This window comes from Populus euphratica, unplaced genomic scaffold (assembly GCF_000495115.2).
Source record: "Populus euphratica unplaced genomic scaffold, PopEup_1.0 scaffold1.1, whole genome shotgun sequence".
NCBI lineage: Eukaryota > Viridiplantae > Streptophyta > Magnoliopsida > Malpighiales > Salicaceae > Populus > Populus euphratica.
In genome coordinates this window covers 4900884-4922827 of record NW_011499845.1, presented here as the reverse complement: position 1 = coordinate 4922827, position 21944 = coordinate 4900884, and the positions used below count along the sequence as shown (strand labels likewise).

Below are 21944 nucleotides of genomic sequence, written 5' to 3'. Positions count from 1 at the left end.
ATATATATATATATATATATATATCATAAATTTTATTATATAGAAATAATAAAAAAAGAAAAATATTAAAGGAATAACAAGAGAGCACGAAAATCAATACAAAGAAGTTCTGCCTTCTTTAAAAGAATGAGTTAGGAATTTGTTTTCAGTTTCCAGTGCCTAGAATACAGAATCTTAAAGGGAAACCAAGATGTTGTAATAGAACTTTGAAATTCTCTGTTACAGGGCCAATTTATCATGGAAGGCCAGGTAATCAAGTTAGTTTATTGCTACAATAATTATACTAATAGAACTGCATGCATAACAAATCTTCTGGGAGGGAAAGGGAAAGCTTACACTGAATGATTTCACTAGCTTTATAGAAGAATATAAACTCCTGACTTCAGCCTTTCATCCTCCACTTCATCTACTGTCGTCCCTCTTATCTCTACCAGGCCAGTATAGGTCTGTTCTGCAGAGAGTTTTGTGATGTAAATTTACTCTTATTTTGAAATCCTACATCTCTTCCATGTGAACTACAGTCAAGTATCTGGCATCAGTTCCATGAGATTGCGTAGATCAGTGGCCGAAACAGAAACAGGTATCTGCAAATTCTGCAGAATGCTATTTTGTAGATAAAAGCTCTTGTTTTATCATAACTAGTAAGTATGCAATCAATACATGTGGTCCTTGTCATTATAGAAAATCCTTTCAAATTAATCGCAATTATTTAATTGTAACTACAAGGGTGACATGATCTGACTATTAATCAAGATAATCAAACATCGGATTTATCTGTAGCTCATTGAATGCACTTGCATTCAAGCTTATTCCTTGAAAAATAACCGCCTCTATATTAGAATAAGCATCCAATAATGTCGTTAAAGTATGCCAAGCATCCGATGCAGTATCTCTCAAAGGGCCTCCAGCTCAAGTTATTCTATTCCTTCAAACAGCCACACCTACCTATCCATTCATCTGATGTAATTACTTCTTCGGATTCCATGTTATAATTAAGCAGCCTGGCTATAAATAGGACTATCTGAAAGACCCTATTACTCAGGCCAGCAAGTGTTTGTGCAACCTCTTTGACAGGGTACCGAAGAAGAATGGCATCACTCAAAGCAATGAAACCTGGTGGCACTAAGCCAAGCGAGCCTGTCAAGAAAGAGCCTGCAGCTAAAACCAGCAGCAGTGCACCCAAAATTCCGGCATCAAAACCAGCCCCTAAAAAGGCCGAGCAGAAGCCCCGGGAGCTTAAAAAGAAGGTATGCAAAACTTTCCTTATATCATGTAGGTGTTTGATAATAAGGTTGTGTTAAAACAAAAAAAAACTCCAAATTAATGCATTTTGCATCTTCACTGCACTTGATCGTCATGCCGAACGGGTTCATAATTATCAACGTGTAACCTTAATGCATCATAAGGTTTTCATAAACATACTATACAAAATGGTCTCAACATATTCATCATGAAATTGCTAATCGCGTGCGTTGTCTAATTGAGGTTTTTTATTGGTTCATTACAGGCATCAGGATCCAGTAAACCATCAGCTAAATGAGGATAAGAAAAACAAGTAGGAAGGCATGTGAAGACCCCCATGAAATAGTTATATGTATATTCATGGTGATCTCCATTATTTCTCTCTCCCATCCATGTGCCTCTTTCAGGCTTTTCGCCTAATAAATAAAATACATATTAATTAGAGGACTTGTTTGCCGTTGCTGGATTTTTCTTTCCATTAGGTTGCTCATATTATTGTGAAAGTTTTTTCAAAAATCAAGAAATAAATCCGTTGAAGGGCATAATATTTGTTCGAATGTCACGTCTTAGACGGCAATATGCCTGCAGACAATTAGAAATACTAGGACTCTACTATTCCATCAATGACATTTGTAATTAAACTAAATCGTGTGCATGGAATTGAAAGAACTAGTGAGGTACCTGTTGAACAGCATTTTGTTAGTGTAAACATGCGATTGCATGAGAAAAAAACACACACACACACACAGGTACTCCACAAAGACAAGCTGTTTTGTCTGAAAGAAAAAACTCGGTGCCCCACTTCAGATTTATCAGCAAGTATCCTAAAAGGCTTGCTGCTGTAATTGAAAGTATAAGGAAGTACCTTGCAAGTAAACCCTCTGGTAAGCCAACAAATCCAGGTTATTCACATTCTCAAAAGATCAAACTTGTTCCCTAATTTGAATCGTGCAATTACCCAACGCAAAATACATACATACAATACTATGCAATTGTTCAGGAGTTCAGATGCTCGGATTATATAGGAGTTCAGATGCTCGGATTATATAAGAGTTAAGATGTTTCATCTTGCTTATAATTGATAAGAAATATTGCTCCAAATGATGCAGTTCCAAATTTCAAAAATACAGTATAGAGAGATGTCATAAATATTAAGTTACATATCCTGTATAATTAAACTTTAGGCTGTAAAATCACGAACATGTAATGAATCTATCAATCTTAAAAGTTCATGTTTAATTCTTTCATATGATGCTAGAATCAAGAAACTTTTAATATACAGAAAATTAATTAATTAATTTAAAGGTTCATGTTCAAATTTGTACTAAGTTGCATCCACGTACAATGTTGAAATTATCTTTCAAGTTAAATTGGATTTATTAATGCCCTAGCTAGATTCAAGACACTTTTTTACATATAATGAATCTATTAATTTTAAATTTTATGTTCAATTCTCTTGTAAGTTGTATCTATATACAAATACTGTATTAATTAATGACCGTAAATAAATGTCTCTGGAGGTTATACACAATCCTACGTACATGAAACTCAAATAAACTATCATCGTGTTCTTGTCCTCCATTTTCAGTACACAGAGAGATAAGGCAACTGATTAAAACAAATTAAACTAATATAAAGTTAACACATTATAATTTGAGATTATTTATTTACAAGTATATATCAATACTCCAGGATAGTTCATAATTTTAATTTTACTATACTTGAGGACGGTGCGCAATTAAACTTGTACATATAAATTGATTGTACGTATTTACTTTAATATTTATTTAAACAATATTATTTACAAGTTTTTAAGAATAATTTAACAAAAAATAAAGAGAAATATCGGAATATATATGTTAATAGCATGTCGTCGAACATTTCGCGAGGCATCCATGCTTCTTAGAAGGACGAGAATAAGATATTACTAGTCACAAAACAACTATCATTGCATGCAATATTAGTCATGTTGTTTAAGTTCAAGAACAACCCGTAATTCAAAGATAAGCAGTCGTGTAAAACAATTCTCAGGATTTAAAATCTCAGGGCCTACTTTGACTTAATGTGCACATTTTAGAAAAAACCCTAATTCATTTTACTTGAACCAAATAAAAAGCTCGATCATTTGGGCTATATGGTTACAGAAGTAGTATGGGCCGGACCCAGTTACATCTTGAGATAACGGAGCTCGTAAGTTTCAATATATTGACGCAGACTTAGCTTGAAGCCCACCAAAAGAAGCCCATAAAAAGGCCATTCGAAGCCTGAGAAACAGGCCACTCAGATAGTCTTACATGATGACAAGAAGGATGTAGAATTTTTTTTAATAAAAAAAGAAAGAAAAAAGAGTTCTCTTTCTTTTATAAAGTAATTAAGATTTGATGTTTGATACTTGATAGGGCGGTCATTGAGATGTTGCTCAATGGTCACGTTGAGAATATAAAAAAGAACACAAATAAGAACAATATAAATATATTGTTTAAACAACCAATATTTAAAGTTCCCTTTCTAGAGCTTATTTTATATTTTATAAATTTATATAAGTTATTTTTATTTATTCTTGAAAGTTAATAATTAAAATGGCTAATGATCGTTGTAATAAAACAATATCAATAACAGACATGTCAGCATGTCAATGTTGTCGAGTCTCATAAATGATAATTAGCAATTTAAATATTTTCACTAATATTAAAATATTATATAAAATATTTTTTTGATATTTTTAAATTATTTTAATATATTCATCTTAAAAATAATTTTTAAATAATAAAAAATATTATTTTAATATATTTTAAAGTAAAACACATTTCAAAAAATAATCTTTATTATACTTTCAAACATTCTACATATCATAGGCATCTAATGCCATGCGTATATATATATTTCGAGGGCTATCCAAATCAATTATTCCAATTCTTTCCGATTTCCACCATCCCCTTGTCATCTTTTATTGCTAGCTTTGCCTTTCTGATTCTCATTCCTCTTCAACATGCTATATATAAGAGATCGAAAATGGCAGGTCGTAGAGGCTAGCTGACCGAGACATAAACATTCTATCTCCCCATCAGTCAGTGAAGCATTACTGATCAATGGCTTCATTGAAGGCTGAGAAATCTGTTGGCACTGATCACCCCTCAGGGCAGGCCAAGAAAGAGCCTGCCAAGCTTAATGACAGCACCTCCAAAACAACGGCATCAAAGCCGGCCTTCAAGAAGGCTGCACAAAAGCCTCAAGAAGCCAAGAAGATGCTGGTAATAGACTAAGAGTACAGGAATCCTCCCTCTTTGTATTCGTTGTCGTTAATTACTTAATGACACAAGTTTAGTTCTCTGCAGGGAAAACGATACAAACCAGGAAAGCACTAAGCTAATTGTCAAATGCATCAGCTGTGGGGTGAATAAGTTAATAGTTAGTCTCATGCTATCCAATTTCAGTACGTTTTAGCTTTTAATCCAATATTGTGTAACAACAACCCTATCTTACTGATCAAGGGCCATTGATGCATCTGAATGCAAGGCACTTGCGTTAGAGAAATAAAACTTTGTATTTGAAACTAGGCCTCCTCATCCATGGACGACCTTGCGTTGCATATCCACTTATGATTGTTTCTACTTTCTACGCAGCATGACCTCGTTAATCGTTTCCATCCTTTTATTCCTCTTCAATTCCTCTGAGGTCACGCCTCTCCTCTTGATTAAAAAAAATGATTGAAATAAATCATTGATTAAAACCTTCAGAAGGGATGGCAATATAATTGAGGATGAACGAGCATGTTCATAGGCATTCCTAAGATTTTTGGTGCAGGATTGTGGACAGACGAAAAGTGAAACAAAACCAAGCAACAAAGGCGGAGCGAGGAATTTTTTAAATCTTGAGCTATTAAATAAATATATAATTTTTTAAAATTAATTATTAATTAATATATATAAATTTTTAAAGTTAATAGTAAAGTTTTAATTTAAATATATTATTTAAAATATTAAAAAATAAATTTAAAAATATAATAAATTAAAATAAAAAAGTAAAAATAAACTCACTATTAAAGTTATATTCTTCGATGTTTTATAGAATATAATTCATCTATAATTAAATCTGAATTAATATTGTAATAACCCCTCAACCATGATAAAATAACAATCAACGAAGTAATTAAATTTTTTTCCTTTCTCAATTCCTCATTTCCTCACTTGATTCTTTTTTATATTAGTGTTTTATAAGTTAGACCTTGTAAGTTTACAAGGTTATTCTCTTACTTTTTTTTATTAGATTTTTTATGTTTTTCCCTTATTTTTCTCTCTTGTCTTTTTTTTTATTCTGCTTCTGCCTAATCAGCAACATATAAAAGGAAGGAAAATATGATTTGTTTTACTTTTTAATGGCAAATACTCATTTTACTTTTAATGAGTTGTTTTGCTTTTATTTAATATTTTTTTTATTGTCACTACCAAGTTAAGTTCATTTTAAAATTTTAACTAAATTTTATTCAATATATTTTAAGATTTCTTATAAATTTTTATTTTAATCTGATGGTCAGATTGGAAATTACGTATAATAAAATAAAACTAGTTAAATTATGATTTTTTATTAAATTTCAGAATCTTTTAAAAAAATTTAAAATTTTAATTCAAGCTAAAATATTATATTACAAGGCCTCATATAAATTTTTAATAATTTAATTAAAAATTATAAATTTTTTATATACAATTAATTAAAAAATATTAATAAAATCTTAGCCTGAATTAATTAACTTGCTATTCCTCCGCGCATGCAAGGAACACTCTTTCTGCAGTCTCTGGCTCTAAACTGGATGCCATTGATTTCAGCATCTCCGAGGTCTTCTTTGGGGATATATAGCTGCTTTATAAAAAATGTAAGAGAAAAACATGGTTAAAAAAAGAGGTACAAGATAAGGTGTAGAAAGAACGGTGGGCGTTGAAAGACATTGGAGAGGACGAGAATGGCAATTTAGGGATACAGAGCTCCAGAAGCTCTTTAATACCGTACCATCCAATTTTCACACAAATACTTACAAGAAGTAGTCGAAGAAGAAGAAGAAGAAGAAGAACTAGAATTCCAAGATTTGCCATAAATTTCCCCCGTCGATAGGTTTTCATGTTTCAGTGTCCTATTGAGATTATAATTATAAATTATAAAAATAAAAATTAATAAAAAACTAAAGGAAGAGAAGATTTTGCTGTAAATCTCCTCTCAAAATCCTGTTAGCTAGGATAGTGTTGATTTTTTTTTATATATATAATTTATATTTTTTATTTTTATTTTTTCTTTTAATATTAAATTTATTGAAAATTAACTTTTCTTATAATTTATTTATTTATGAGGTTATTTCAAATTTATAACTCGGATTGTAGATTTGACGGGTTAATAAATCGGTTGACTCAATTTTCTTCTCTTCGATTTGACGGGTTAATAAATCGGTTGACTCGATTTTCTTCTCTTCTTTTAATTAATTTTTTTTTAAATTTTATTATTCAATATGAAGCTAGTTATTAATTAGGTTTTGTGATTTATTTCAGCTTGTGTTTTATGAGAATATTCACATCTCATTACTCATGTTATAAGTTGATTTAAAATTTTTTAAATAAATTTTTTAATTTTAATTTTATTCTTTAACATTAAATTTATTAGGAATTGAGTTTCATATTTTTTTTTAATTTTTTTTTTATAAGGTTATTTTTTTTTATGAGTTAACTTGAATTTTTTTTTTATCATTTAAATGACTTTATTTTTTTATTTTAATTTTTTATTTAATATTAATTTAATTAAAAATTAAATTTTATCATTTATTTTTATTTTATTTGTATTCTACAAAGTTATTCCTGTTTTTAAAAAAAAGTGGAAGACCATGCATGGATGGGAGGGAAAATCGCAGAGCCAGCAGCCAAAGGTGGTTGAACAGCAAGTTGTAAGGCAACTGGGCAGCAAGTCCAAAGTAAATAGCAGCCTCCCAAAGCACAGCGCTTAAATACTTCATTCCAGTTTGAATACTGTTTATTTTTTTTTTAATTTTATTATTCAATATGAAGCTAGTTGTTAATTAGGTTTTGTGATTTATTTCAACTTGTGTTTTATGAGAATATTCACATCTCATGACTCATGTTATAAGTTGATTTAAAAATTTTTAAATAAATTTTTTAATTTTAATTTTATTTTTTAATATTAAATTTATTAGGAATTGAGATTTATATTTTTTTTCAATTTATTTTTTATGAGGTTATTTTTTCTTTTGACGAGTTATCTCGAATTTTTTTTCATCATTTAAATGACTTTATTTTTTTCTTTTAATTTTTTATTTAATATTAATTTAATTAAAAATTAAATTTTATCATTTATTTTTATCTATATTCTACAAAGTTATTCCTGTTTAAAAAAAAAAGTGGAAGAACATGCATGGATGGGAGGGAAAATCGCAGAACCAACAGCCAAAGGTGGTTGAACAGCAAGTCCAAAGTAAATAGCAGCCTCCCAAAGCACAGCGCTTAAATACTTCATTCCAGTTTGAATACTGTTTCTATGAAGGAATTAAATTAGTCAAAAAGTACTTCTGGACTTTTCCCGTTCATGAGACATGATGCATATGATGTCAAATATAACTTCCCTGTATCCTTTTGCTTCGCAGACTGTTTGTTATTAGATACAACAGTATTGCTGGAATTCATTACAAAGATGACCCAAAATTCATGACATGAGAGCTTATGAATGAGCCTAGAAGCTCATCAGATACTTCTAGGACTATTCAGGTTTGTTGACCTCCCCTCTTCTTCTTGTCTTTTATTTGCTATCCTTGGATCCAACAATCTGGAAGGACTTTTCCCATATATTTTTGTAGCCGTTACCACTTACCTGGACAATCCCAGCGTTACTCCCTCGCCTCTCCAGAGGAGAGCGGGTTTCGACGCTGATCCAAAATTAGGCTAGATGAGCCTATATTTTACGACTAATAAGGGCGTGTATACTGCACTAGAGGCATGTACTGGTATACCCCCTCAAATTATGGAGGGATCCAGTAGTTTCTGAAAGACCCAATTGAAAATAAGGCCCAGCTTGTAATAAAAGGTATGTATACTGCACTAGAGGCATGTACTGGTACACCCCCTCAAATTATGGAGGGATCCATTAGTTTCTGAAAAACCCAATTGAAAATAAGGCCCAGCTCGTAATAAAAGGTGGTTGATATTCTAGCCTCTCTTCCACTGCAGGAGCATTGTGGTGTGTATACAGTATACAGTATATGTTCTTTTTTATATACACGCACCATGCAGTCCGCTTGTTTCTCTCAACCCGAAAAACCCTCAACATAGCCTTTACGTTTGTACCAGTTAGATAAACTAGTAGAGAAATATTTGATCAATTTTTACCTTTTATTAAGAAAAATCTATCTATGCGATCCATTTGAACCATACTAGTTTATTTGTCTATGTTTTCATTGCGGTTGAACATAAGTTTTTTAAAACATAAAAAAAAAAAAACAGTTAGATCATCAAAATTTTTTGATATTATTATTAAACTTGGTATAACAATTTAAACTTGAAAAATCTCTACTAAATTATTTCATTGATGTTTAATCAATGTATTAACCTCACAATCCAGATATAAATTCTGCTAGGATAAATTAATCTTGTTACATCATAGATAATACTAAGATTAATTTACCACCAACCCCATGTCAATGAAATAGTAGTATTCTTGTGTGGTGTGATTGCGAAGGGGTGAGGTCTTAGGTTTGAGCTTTACTTCTTTATCAAAATTTTAAAAATTAAATTCGATTTACCCATATGAAGTTTGAGATGAGTCGGGTTTTTCTATTATAAGATTTCGATTTTATTTCATGTCCTTATAAAGTTTCAGTCACAAATTTTAACCCTACCAAATGATTAAGGTCCTTGCATGAGGCAGAAAGAGTTTTTAATTGAAGTATTTTACAAAGACTGCAGCATCATGATCTAAATGAGTGATCCGGTATCCGAGAACAGTTAGACCCCATGTAAGAGGAGACTACAGCAACAATTAACATGCCTCGTCATTTCTTTTTCTTTTCTTGTTCTGGCCCGACAGCGTATACAAAACACGGCGATTTTTTTGGTCCAAGCATTACAAATCGAAGGTTAGATTTGTTTTTTTGCGCAAAAGAGAATGGTCCGAATGGCGCCCATCCAGGCATACGTCGCAACGGCTGCTTTCTATGAATTCTGGGGGGGGCTTTAGGGAGCTCGGATTCTGGTTAACGCCGCATAACAAAGACTTGATCAGAATCTAAACTTACATGGATAGTTGATCAAAACCAGTCAACGCCGACTTAATTCAAAACAAGTTTACTTTCCTCGGGGCAAAATAGAAAGATCAACAATAAACCTTGAAAAATGGCAGCAGGCCCGAGTGCAGCCATGACACCACTGGTATGAAATTGCAGCAAGTTTTCTTACAATAAATCGTTGGCGAGAAAAATCAAATCAAAGGTGGCAAATGAATAATCGAAACTATTTTCCTACCCTATATTTCCCTCCTGCTTTGACATCTAATCTCAAATCTATACAGACCCTTGATTGGGAGAAATTTTTTTATTTATCACGTTCCATCTCTGGAAAAGAACACCTCCAGCATATGAAACCACGGTTGTGCTTCATCTGCGGAAAAACAAAAGCCAGAAATTGATATTCCCTCATTTCTGGTTAGAAAAAAACTAGACAAGGCACAGTTGAATTTTATGTGCCTTTGGATTTGGAACCCATGTCAATGAATTATATCAATACATTACACTTTCCCCAGAGAAGGCAAGAGAGAGAGCTTACCAGACTATTTCTAAGCATCACTGGTTCACTGTTTGATCAATCTTCATGCTCATCTTCGCCCTCAGAATCTGCATGATGGTGGGAGAAGCAATTCAAGACAAACCACCAAAATAAAGAGGCCAAGTAGAAAAGTAAAATAAAAAATTTCCTTAAAATAGGCCATCCTAAAATGATTTGCAAACTCCTACACATCAATGATTAGTGACATGGGCCAAGTGTAATCTGAATTTTCTTGACCAAATTCTCATGCTAGATAACATATTCCTTTCCAAAAAATTACATTAAATGTGTTTCCTCATTCCCATTTTTATGGTGCAACTATAGACATGCACACATTATAATGCAAAACCATGCAATCGACATGTTTTTCTTCCATACCAGATCGAACATCATCACTAAGATGACCCCTTGCTTGGATTTGCTTAGCAAGCATCTGATATATCAAGACCCACCAATATATATGAAGAAAAAGTAAGCAGTAAAGGAGAGTATTGAACACGTAATAATAGATTGGACCATCCACCGGGTGTTTTTCCTTGTCCAAGATCAGGAGAACTTCATAGCTGTATCAAAGGAAGAAAATACATGAATTCTTCAGTTAAGTATTAAAAAGTTTACATATAGCAATAAATTAACAAACAAAGACAGTTGATAAAGAAGAAGATGGTGGACAATAATTCTTCAAAACACTGGCCATACATGCAGAAATACTCTTAACATGAATTTATATGTTGGTCTTTATTCTCTGGAGATGAACGCAAAATCATTCTTCTTTCACGATAAGCACAATAAATTATAAAGTAGACTAATCTATGAGACTAATCTATGGAATGACTCGTGGTTTACAGGCCTGAATTATGAAGCCAACGACCAGTAATCTGAAATACTTCCAGAAGCAGTACATTCATTGCACAATTGTTCAGCATTATGACCCCACAAAAAGATAAGCGTGAAAGTAGGACTAGGAAATTTCAGCAGTTGATATAACCAAGGAATCAATCTATACCAACCTTGTACTCCAAAGCACCCAGAATGGATAGTAAATGAGCCGCAGCAAGATCCAAGACAAAACAAAAAGAATAAATGCAAAGCTAGCAACCCCTTCTGCGCCGCTGTATTTGGACATCTTTCCCACCTCCAAAAATACATCACTAGCATCATGAATAGCTAAAACAACTGAACCAACACGGGCAAACCTGCAAGAAACAGAAAAATTGGAACAGAAATGAGAAAACTTTGTGAACCTTTGACGGTGTCATTGCGGCCACTGGGTTCCATGCAGCTTCTGCACATGTATCAGACTTGTATATGGGCAACACAGTTATGACCTCCACAAATTTTTCTAGAAAAATGACTCGGAGAACTTCCTCAGTGAATTGTAATTAACAAAATCTTACCAAACTACAATTAATCCTGGACCACAATACCTTAATATGTAGGACAGCACAATAAGAATGACAGTGGCGACATGATGACTCATAGACACACCAAAATCCGAACGCCTTGTCTCCCAAAAAATCAGAGCAAATATGGAGTAAGTATAAAATCCAGCAGCATACATATATACTGCTTTCAATTTTAACCTGAAATTCATATAAAAAACATCATTTTTAGTTCATTAAGCTGTCATCTTTATCCCATTCAAAGTACAAATCTATAAACAAAAGCTTGGGCCAACAAATAACTGAATAAGATAGTTCACAAATCTTACTTCATTTTTTGGTCTGGCCAGACCTGACTTCCTGGCCCTACCCAAAAATATTTTGTATTACCAAACCAAGGCTCATCATAAGTAACATACAAAACCAGAATTTCTGCTGAAAGAAAATATATGCATTTCCAAGCTGACTCCTTGAATTTTCTTATCTTCTTCCTTTTCTCATCTGATTGAACATCCAGCGTCTGATGCTCCTTTCCAAAAATCAAGTGCTGTCCTACTTTCTGCAACATGCACATTCACTTCAGCCTGAGCTAACAAAATACATAGGTGAACAAGGAGAAACAAAGAGCTGGGAACGCAGCACAATATTGGTAATGCAAGTAAGAGAAAAAGGCCATTTCCAAAAGGAAAAGTAGCTCAAGTTTGCGTTTCTAAGTTGTATTTGTAAATATATAGCTAGAACCTGGCAACACAGCCAGATATTGCTATTTTCATGAGAAATTTGTCATACAAGGACACTGTGGTATTAAAGGAAGAGGTGGACATTAGGAAGAAATGTTTACAACTCAGAAGAACCCCCAACACCTGAAAAGATTTCTAAAGTTCTCTGGAATCCAGGTGTTTGGAAGCATGATTATAAGAAATGAACAAGCGATAGGACTGGGAGTAAGCTCCATCAACAATAACTTATGCCAGGATAATTATGCAACTGGATCATGTTGGCATCCAGTGACATGTTCTTTCCAGCAGCAGCTATATAAACCACTCTATAAAAGACTTTTCCTATCCTATCATGCTACTCAAGAAACAGTGACGAGTCATGAATTTCCCGAGAACACTGAATGTCATGCAAGGAATAAGAGTTTGGAATGGACAGAAATAGCCACTTACACTAAACCAAGCTTCAAAGTTCGATAAACTCCAGGATGCAACCTAAGCTTTGTTCAAGCTTGGCCCGAAGTGGACAGCCATTAAAGAAAACAAGAAGAATTTTCAAGTTTCAATGAAAAATGCATCTTGTCAAATAAAACTTCGAAGGCTTAACATAAAGGCTTGTCAATGTATAGAGAGACCCATGTCTCATATAGCGTTTTTTACTGGTTCAAAACCCAGGAATACAAATTGAAACAAAAAAAGAAAAGAAAAATTCGAGGAGTGGGAAACATGGAGTTCTATAAAACTTTCGATCAGCTAACTGTTTCTCAGAAGTCGAGCAATTATATAAATCGCCAAAATTTAAAACGTTGTAGTTATCGTGATCGTTTTCACTCAAATTCTCTCTTTGATCAATAAATGATTGCAAAATTCAATTATTCAGCAAAAAGCAAAACAACTCACTAAACTAAATACAACTCACTAAAGAAGAACTTAAATCCAATACGATTCAATCAAGTAACTAAAAAAAAAAAAGCGGTGGGGGGGACACAAGCTAACAATCAAATATTAAGAAGCCGAGCCAGTGAAGACCAAGACTTGAACTAAACCAACTAAAAGGAAACAAAAACAAGGGAAGGATGTTACAAACAAAGTACCTGGAAGACAAATCTGTCAAGAAAGAATCGAACAAAGGGGAAAAAGAGAGCAAAAAGAGGAACGGCAATGCAATCTTCATAATCTGGATAAGATTCATGTTCCCATTCTATTGATTTCACGTACTCCATGAAACCCATCTCAGATTTTTTTTCCTTTTCTTCCTTTCTATTGATCCAAGATAGGATTTTTCTTAGCTTTTAGAATCACATGCACAAAAAACGCCAGTAGGGCAAAGCACTTTTTCTTTTTTTATCCTTGTTTATTTCTCGGTGTCGTCCTCCTATTCGGTTTCTTTCTCTAGAGGGTAGGGGTGATTTTGTCAAAGAAGAATTCACCGAAATATAATAGAGGCAACCTCATCCTGAGTCCCCCAAAACAACCAATTTAGGTTATATAATTATACCCTACGAGTTGGCGATTTGGGGTTTCATTTTGGTCCTTTTATTTTTCTGTACTTTCTAAAATGGACATGGTTTTGATTTCGTTGCACGAAATCACCCTCGAGAGTGTTGGGTTTGTTGACTTCAATTCGAGGAAAGTGACCGTTTGGTTGGATAGAAGTTCGACATGGTCTAGTCGGGAAACAGCAGGGTGCATGTGATACCGAAGGTAACTATCCATAGTTATTTCATATGAGATATGATTTTTTTGACGGCCTTCCTGTGGGCTATAAGTGATAGATACAAAGAAAAAAAAATAGGTAAAAAATAGAGAAGAGGTCCCTTTCAATCCTATATGAAAATGTCACATTATTTTTAATAAAACATATTATACTATTCTTTTTATACTTGTACTTCTCTTTGTCTCTCATTAAAGTAAATCTATCCTATAATTACTTCAGAATAATGTATGATTTCTTGACAATGATTGGCCTAAAACTTTTCATTAGAGGGTTTATGGCTAAATGATGCATGTTCAAGGGCAGGGTGAAACGTCAGTTCATTCAAGGTGGCAAGAGGCATTAATAAAACCTAGCCGATTATATCCAATATCGCAATCTTTAAATTAAATTTCATGTGTTTGTGAGTAAATGCAGCAGCTTTTTGAGCCGAGGACCACAAGATACACCAGAAGGCATCTTAGGCACAAGTTTTGAAAAGTGCACTTCGCCGTCGCCGAGCATAAAAAATCCGGTGGTTGCTTCTTTTGTATAGTAGTTGTTAGTACACTAAGATGTCATAACCTGTGCAATATGCACATAAAGTGTTGATATGCCCATCTCTTGAAATCGATCGACGGCGATACATAGTCCCCCTCACTTGATTAGTGGCCTTTTTTCAACGTGAAAAAACCCATACAATCCTGTTTTTTTTTTTAATAAAATAAAAGAGACTTGGATTATTTACTTGAATAAATTTAATTAATTTAATAACATAATTTTAAAAAATAATTATAATAAATAAATTAAACAAAAATAATAACAATGATTAGGTCTACTAAATGAAAGTTTGCTGATATTATAGACGAATATTCTCTTGGTATTCCTAAAAACTCTTTATGGTATTATCTGATGATAAAATAAAAATTAAATAAAAACATGATAAATTCATGAAAAGTGTGTGTGTATATAAATATATTGGTCTACATAATCACCCCTAGTTTTTGTTAATTACCTGCGTTGACTTTCTCTTTCTCGAGTTGCTTTGGTGGGTATTATTAGCAAGTTAGTTGATAATTTAGAGAATGATGGGGAGAGTTTATTTTAATGTGAATATATTAATTTAACTCAGATATTGATGTTTTGCTTAAGATCTGAACAAGTATTTATTATTATTATATAAAAACCCACTCGAGCAAGCTGTTATCATTAATATTTAAACAATTAAATACGAGCGTTTGTCTATTTATCTATTTATTTTGTTGAAATTAAGCATTGAAGAGTGCGATGGCCTAAAATACTCAGAAAAAAAAAAAAAAAACCTAACACGCCATTATATTCAATGAGAAGAAAGCAGCGGAGGGTTAAAAATTAACTTCCAAGGAAAATGAAGGTGAAGACGAAGGTCAGAAAGGCCCCCTTCTTTTAGATTAAAAATTTAAATCTATACATCTTAGATTTTAATTCCATCAATCTTTTCCTGAAAGGTATCGTATGCAAATACATGTAGAAAATCTGTGAAAAAAAATACGGGAAAGTCACGTTTTTCATAATCAAAATCCAAATAAAACCTAAAAATCAATTTTTTGGTTGATTTATAACCCAAAAATATATAAATAAATAAATAAAAGTAAAAAAACTGCATGTAAAAAAAAAAACAAATAAAGACAAGCCCAATTCAAGCAAATAACGGTTTAAGCTTCAATTATTAGCGGGGTTTACGCTTTAATTATTTGCAGAGATGAGCTTCAATTATTAGCGGGGTTTACGCTTTTTAATTATTTGTAGAGATGTAATTATAGTTGTTTTTAAAAGTGTTTTTTATATAAAAATGTATTAAAATAATATTTTTTATTTTTTAAAATTAATATGTTTTTGATATTTTTAAATCAAAAAAAATATTAATTTTAAAAAATAAAAATAAATTTAATGTTTTATAAATATTTTTAAAATACAAAAATAAATAGTATTTATATCTCCAAGAAATTCGAATTATGAACTGCAATGAGGCACAAACCCCCGCTTTCTAATTAATCCTTTCAGAAGAATCCTTAACCCCAATTGCTTCTTAGCAAATCTCTTGACTCCATTCATTCCCAGTTCATAAACTTGCATCAATAGGTGAATTGCCTGGGCGGGTGATGCACTTTGAGGATTTTACCTGGAACCAAACCAGAATTAATTAGGGATTCTGGGGTTTCCAAGCATTGAAATAAAGAAAAACCAATCAAGCACAAAACAGTATACCAGTGAACTCATAACTCTGTCAAATTATCTCATGCTGGAGTCTTACAAATGTTAAACTCTGATAAAAGAAAAACGAAAAAATAAAAAAGCTAAAATAATAAATCAAGCTGACAAGACATGAAAAACATAACACAGATGCTGCCTTGCCTGATCAGGTCTCTCCACAGTGTAGTTAAAAGAAAAGCTAATGGAAATTGTAGTTTATGATGGATTGCTACAAGGAAAACACTTAAAGCCTTAAAATTGGGAATTTATTGGTCTTTTTCACTGAGTCATTAGTAAATAAAAAATTATTTAAGGATGTATGTATTTTTTTAATATAATAAAAATATTATTTTATTTCCAAAATTAATAAAATTTATAACAATTAATCAAGGGTTTTCTTGACTTTCACGAGCTTCTTAATAGTAAAAATAGCCTTTTGCCACCGAGATAAAAAATGTAGCATTAGTATTTATGGTTTTCCCGTGATTCATGTACAATGAAAGCACCTTTTTAACATTAGAAAAAAAAAAAAGAGCTTTGTTTTTGGAGGTATTTTAGTGTTTTCACACTAATATTTTGTGGAATTAACATGTTTATGATGGTATTTTAATATTTTTTTATGTTTTTTTTACTTTTTTATTCAAAAATCTGTTAACACATATTCCAAATAAGATAGCAAGTTGGTGAAGTCCACACCATTTAAATGACGCATGTGACCTTACCCAATAGTCAAAAACTAATATTGATAATAATAATGATAATGATAGTAATAACAATAGCGTAATAGTAGCAACAACCACAACAATAATAATTGTGGTTATAATAATAATAATAATAGTTGTGATAGTGGTGATAATAACAATAATAATAATGATGATAATGATGATCATGATAATAATATTACTACTAATGACGATGATAATAACGATAATAATATTACTTATTGATAACAATAGTGATGATGGTTGTTGTAATGATAATGACAATAATAACGATGATAATAATAACGATATAAATAGTAATAATTATAATAATAATAGTGACAATTCATCATCTAATGTTGAATTTGCCAAGGATTGAGTTTCTCTTTTTCATATATAGTATTTTTGATATAATATTTTAGATTACTGGTTTAAAAAGTTTACATGGTTTGATCTTCTTTTTTATTTTTATCTTATTTTATTATTTAATATTAGTATTTTTTTATTTTAAAAATTCATGTTTCTCTTATATATTTTATTGAAAACTCATGCGAGGCAATGGTTCAAGATAAAAGATTTATCTTCTTCTTGGGTTTATAACATTGCAAAACTATCGTGGCACATTTGATATTTTTTATGTTTTTAAAAACATAATTCAGCCTGTGGTGAAGTATGGACAAAAAAAACTAGTATGAACTAAATAAAAATCTCATTTCTTCAATAAAAAATAAATGAAAAAAAGAAAGAAAGATGATGGTACTCCTCTTCCTATCTCACTCCTTATAGTATAAAAATGTGTTTGTTTTTATATTTAAAAAATATTTTTTTTTAATTCTAGATAATTTTAACATTAAAAATAAAATTTTAAAAATAAAAAAAATTATTTTAACATATTTTTAAATAAAAATATTTTAAAAAATAACAACATCAAATAATTCCAGCTTCATGTCTCAACTATTAATGCTTATCCAACCCTTGCTATCCTATTCAATCATATGTTGTTTCGATCAAAACCACGTCTGAGGATCCGTTCTGGCAGTTTTCCCGAAGATGAATCACATCATGTAACATATTGCATAGAAATGTCAAATCTGCTTTTAAATTGAAATGGAACATACATTATTTTTAGGTCGCGGATAGGTGGCATTTCATAATAAAAGCATGGGGCATATCATGTGATTATAATTGAAATCAGTACTTGTTTTCTCCGACAAAATTTCTAGATTCAACCTTGTGTTAAATCAACCCCACCAGACATGTTGTGCTGATGGAAATTACTCGCAGGGATTGTTTTTCCTTTTCTTTTTCAGAAATAGCATCCTCAAGTAGAATACACTCTCAGAATATCAAGTAATAATGTTATTCTCTGAGAAATTACTAATCTAATATTCTCATTTCTACCGCAGCAGCATATTGATCCTGCCCCTCTCCCTAAATCACTATCAGAACCAACACCACAGGTTAAGAAATCTTAAACTCGATAGATTTAATGCCCAGCAAGAAAATTGTGAATTCAAGATGATGATCCCAGGATAGCAAAACCACAGAGCAAGTTATAAACCATACATTATCTACCCTTGCTCTAAAGATGATGCAGATAAAGGGATGAATCTCTAAAGCCATGTTGTCTTGTTATTACAAAGAAAACTTCCAAAGATATATTATCACATGGAGCCCGAAAATCAGAATGAGTCAAATTGCAATCCCCATAAAGAGAAGCAACGGGAAAATAACGCAGGGGCCGGCCACATTTAATCAGTATAATTACACAGGAGAGAAACAAGAGTGAAAAACCTTAGCGTGTCTTACATCAGCCACATATTCAGGAAGGTGAAATTGCGAAAATGATAAAGGGGAGGGAACAAGGTCAATCAAAACAGTAATAGTCACTCGTCAACTAGCAGGACTGCTGTTGCTTGTGCTTCTTTCCATGTCACTGTACATCATGTGGTCGCTACAGTGCTGATACTTTAGCATCGATACAATGATAGTCATCAGGGCCGTTTGATTTGCCTTTTTTTTTTTTTTAATTCAAATCGAGAGGCTCGATGACCATCGGCGAAACCAATGCTCAAATCGTAGTAGAATAATTACTGTCACATTCTCCTAGGATTGTCAGCCAGCAAGACAAAAGACATAAATCTACTTTTTGCAGAGACTGGTAATGGCAATATAAGAATAGGAGAAGTTAAATCAAAAAGACCTTTTGCCAACCTGATCCCATCCATCTTGATACAAACTGCCGAAACATAGTTGGGTTCTCTGCATTTTACACAAGAAAAGGCTGCTCCTCGTTGCCTATGACAAGACATTGGATTGAAGTTGTGGAACTTATAGGCATAGTAACAGGGACTGTTATAGCCTATTTATTAAAAGGGGTCTCATATTCACCCTCTGTGTTTGTGGAGTGGGGCACATCTATATTGCCCTGCTTGAGTGCTGCTCTTTATTTTATGAATTGGTCAGAGAAACAAGGGGTATTTTCTCAGGAGAAAGGTCTGATAAGCAAGAGTCCTGCCCACTTCATCAATTTAAGAACTTGAATTTTTGCTCTATTTTATCAGACTGAATCCCATTGTTTATCTCCCTAACCTGTCTTCTAGTAATTTAAGGCAGAGAAATAATGATACTAGGATTGACAGGTGGTGAAAGTTGCTTGGCAATTCGACAATGAAGGTTTGACGTACCTGTGAGGAATCTCTTCTGTTCATAGTTCTCGTATCTCGGCTGATGGTCGGCTTGGTACACGGTCCGGTTCTCAAGTTTTAACTGAATTATCAAGTTATTTAGATTAATTTTTTAAAAATTAAAATGATATTATTTTAGTAAAATAAAATCAATGAATTGCAACTAAATTTTTAATTGGATTAATTGGATCACTAGGTCACATCAGATTTTACTAAATTTTTAATTGGATTAATTGGATCATTAGGTCACATCAGATTTTTTTTTCCTTTTTTTTTCTTCATCCAGCTTAATTTTAATTAAAAATTCACTCGAGTCTTAGGTTGACCTATTAGCTAAACTGAATTTCAAAACTATACTTCTATTCTATGCTTGGAAATCACATATGGGTTAGAGAGAAAAAGTTATAAGTGATTTTCCAAGCGATATTGGTTATTGAATGCTATAACCACTTCTCTAGCCACTTCCTTGCCACCTCTTCTTAAAGTTTGTTGTGTTGTGCTTTTCTTTTCCATTCTACTCCTCCAGATAGCTATACTAATGGAGTTTTCCCAAACCCTAGGATGCAAAGAGGAGTGTAGTGGGACTAGTGGCAGCGAGTCTGGGTGGACAAGCTATATTGCCTCCCCCATCAAAGAAAACAACTTCGATGATGACAATGATGATAGCAAGAATAAACAAGGTGATTGCAGAGAAGGTAATTATGAGAGTGATGACTCTATGGCCTCAGATGCCTCTTCTGGTCCAAGTCATTCTGAACTTCTATGCAGGATCAACGAGGGAAGCATTAACAAAGGTCCTTTTAAGAATGCAACTACCAAATATTCATCGAAAGAAAAACTTCACAGGCAAGAGAAGCGAAGAGATGGAGCAAGGACCACAGTAAAAAAGGAAGTATCAGTGCTGAAGGCAAACAGTGCTGCTAGTCATGATCATGTGCAAAGTGGAACCAAGGTAAGAAAATCAACTACTTAAACCATTAGAATAAGAGATATACTCTCTCAGATGTCTGCAAGTAAAGTAAGAGATATACTCTCTTTGTCTGTCTTTTATTTTTCCTAGAAATGTAGCAAATTTTTGTGCGCTGATGTTCTTCAGATGTCTCCAAGGAAAGCACGCTCCATGCCTTTGTAACTTTGTTTCGGAATTCCTGAATTCCACTGTGAAGTTGGTCTCTGTCCCTTTCCTAGAAAGTTGAACTTCGACTCTTGGAAATGTAAATGGTGATTACAAAGCTGGGGTAGATTTTAGAAATATGCAAATGTGTTGCGTGGGTAACATATATGCACGAAGACTTCATTACTCACTTCTTCCTCCAGGAAGAATAAGATTCAGGGCACGCAGACAGCCTAAGTGCCGAGTGCGGCCGTGTCTCTCCCTGGTGTAGTACACATAGTAACAGAGCAGCAGGGAGCCCTTGCCGATCCTAGGGATCAAAGAAACATGGTTCCCATAAAAACTCTTAACATATCTACATGTAATGGTTCCCAAACAGAAAGTTTGAGTTTAGCTCCCCGGAACAAAAACCAAAAATCTATCCCCCTACGGAATTGCAACCACAAGCAATGTTTGCAAAAATAGATTAAATTTAACTCTATATATAGCATAACGGAAAATGAAAGTTCACGTAGTAAAACTAAGACATAGCTTTACCAAGACTGGTTCAAGTGTTGAGGGTGTCATGATTCCATACCAAGACTAGAGGTAAAAGAACTGAGAATAAAGAAGAATTTAATCCTTAAAATAACGAAATGGAGAAAAGGAATGCCAACAAAAAGGAAGTTCCAGATTTTAAACCCGTGAGGCGAGAAATGAGTAAACACCATGTATTTTTTTTATTTTATTTTTCAAGGGGAAGAAGTTAAAGAAAACAAAGTAGAACAGTGACCCCCACCTTCCGACCCAGAAGATTTAATGACGTATAGAAATTCTTCCCGGAGGAATTTAAGTTAGTACTTCATGATTGATAATCGAAATAGCCAGACAAATGAATGGCACGGTTGACAATATTTGCCAAGCATCGAAGGATACTTGATTCAATTCCTCCTTTCACAAGCTTTGTTTTGGAAAGGGTAAGTGGCAATCCTCAGACCTCAATGAAAAATATTACGAGGGCATCTGTCGCAAACAATGCCACCTAAAGCCAACATACCAGTAGTCTCATGAAAAACCACCCATTATTGTATGAGTAGTACTCTATCTACGTTGGGTTTAAGAGCGAGCGGGTGCACCCTGCAATTCACCACTCTTTGTAGCAGCTATGAATCTAATCAAAAGTCAGTATTTTAACCCAATGGACTTTAAGGGCATCTAGGACATGGTAACCCAGCTGTGACATAATTGCATTGCTAGGACGCAAGTGACAGAACATATAGAAAATCCTGTGTGTTCTGAGAACGTTGAGAAATAAAGGTCTACCGATTTTAGTTAAACTTTAGAAAAGGATGATCAAAGAAAAAGCATCCACACAAGGTGTATGAATTGGT

At 32.9% G+C, this 21944-nt stretch overlaps 2 protein-coding genes and 1 long non-coding RNA gene across 6 annotated transcripts; 2 read left to right on the top strand and 1 right to left on the bottom strand.

The window, feature by feature from the left end:
* The first annotated feature begins 4254 nt into the window (after nt 1-4254).
* Nucleotides 4255-4798, top strand: LOC105123431 (uncharacterized). The gene is made up of 2 exons (XR_841849.1): nt 4255-4493; nt 4578-4798. It is a non-coding gene; the product is annotated as an uncharacterized LOC105123431 (long non-coding RNA).
* A 4796-nt stretch (nt 4799-9594) lies between these two features.
* On the bottom strand, nt 9595-13573 carry LOC105123414 (LAG1 longevity assurance homolog 3-like). Of its 4 annotated transcripts, none has more exons than XR_841845.1 (7): nt 13242-13573; nt 11761-11990; nt 11477-11632; nt 11060-11245; nt 10329-10612; nt 10050-10199; nt 9595-9884 (listed from the first exon to the last, which is right to left on the bottom strand). XR_841845.1 is itself a non-coding variant. In XM_011023006.1 (7 exons), the coding sequence occupies exons 1-6, from the start codon at nt 13377-13379 to the stop codon at nt 10086-10088; spliced, it is 927 nt and encodes a 308-aa protein (XP_011021308.1). In that variant the 5' UTR covers nt 13380-13571; the 3' UTR covers nt 9595-9884; nt 10050-10085. The 4 variants fall into 4 exon arrangements, 1 of the variants encoding a protein (XP_011021308.1); XM_011023006.1 differs by having other exon boundaries at nt 10050-10117; nt 10428-10612; nt 13242-13571; XR_841844.1 differs by having other exon boundaries at nt 10050-10612.
* Nucleotides 13574-19998: 6425 nt separating this feature from the next.
* LOC105128152 (uncharacterized) lies at nt 19999-20592 on the top strand. The gene is made up of 2 exons (XM_011029691.1): nt 19999-20412; nt 20557-20592. Exons 1-2 carry the CDS (start codon nt 19999-20001, stop codon nt 20590-20592), a joined length of 450 nt encoding a protein of 149 aa, XP_011027993.1.
* The last annotated feature ends 1352 nt before the right edge of the window (nt 20593-21944 follow it).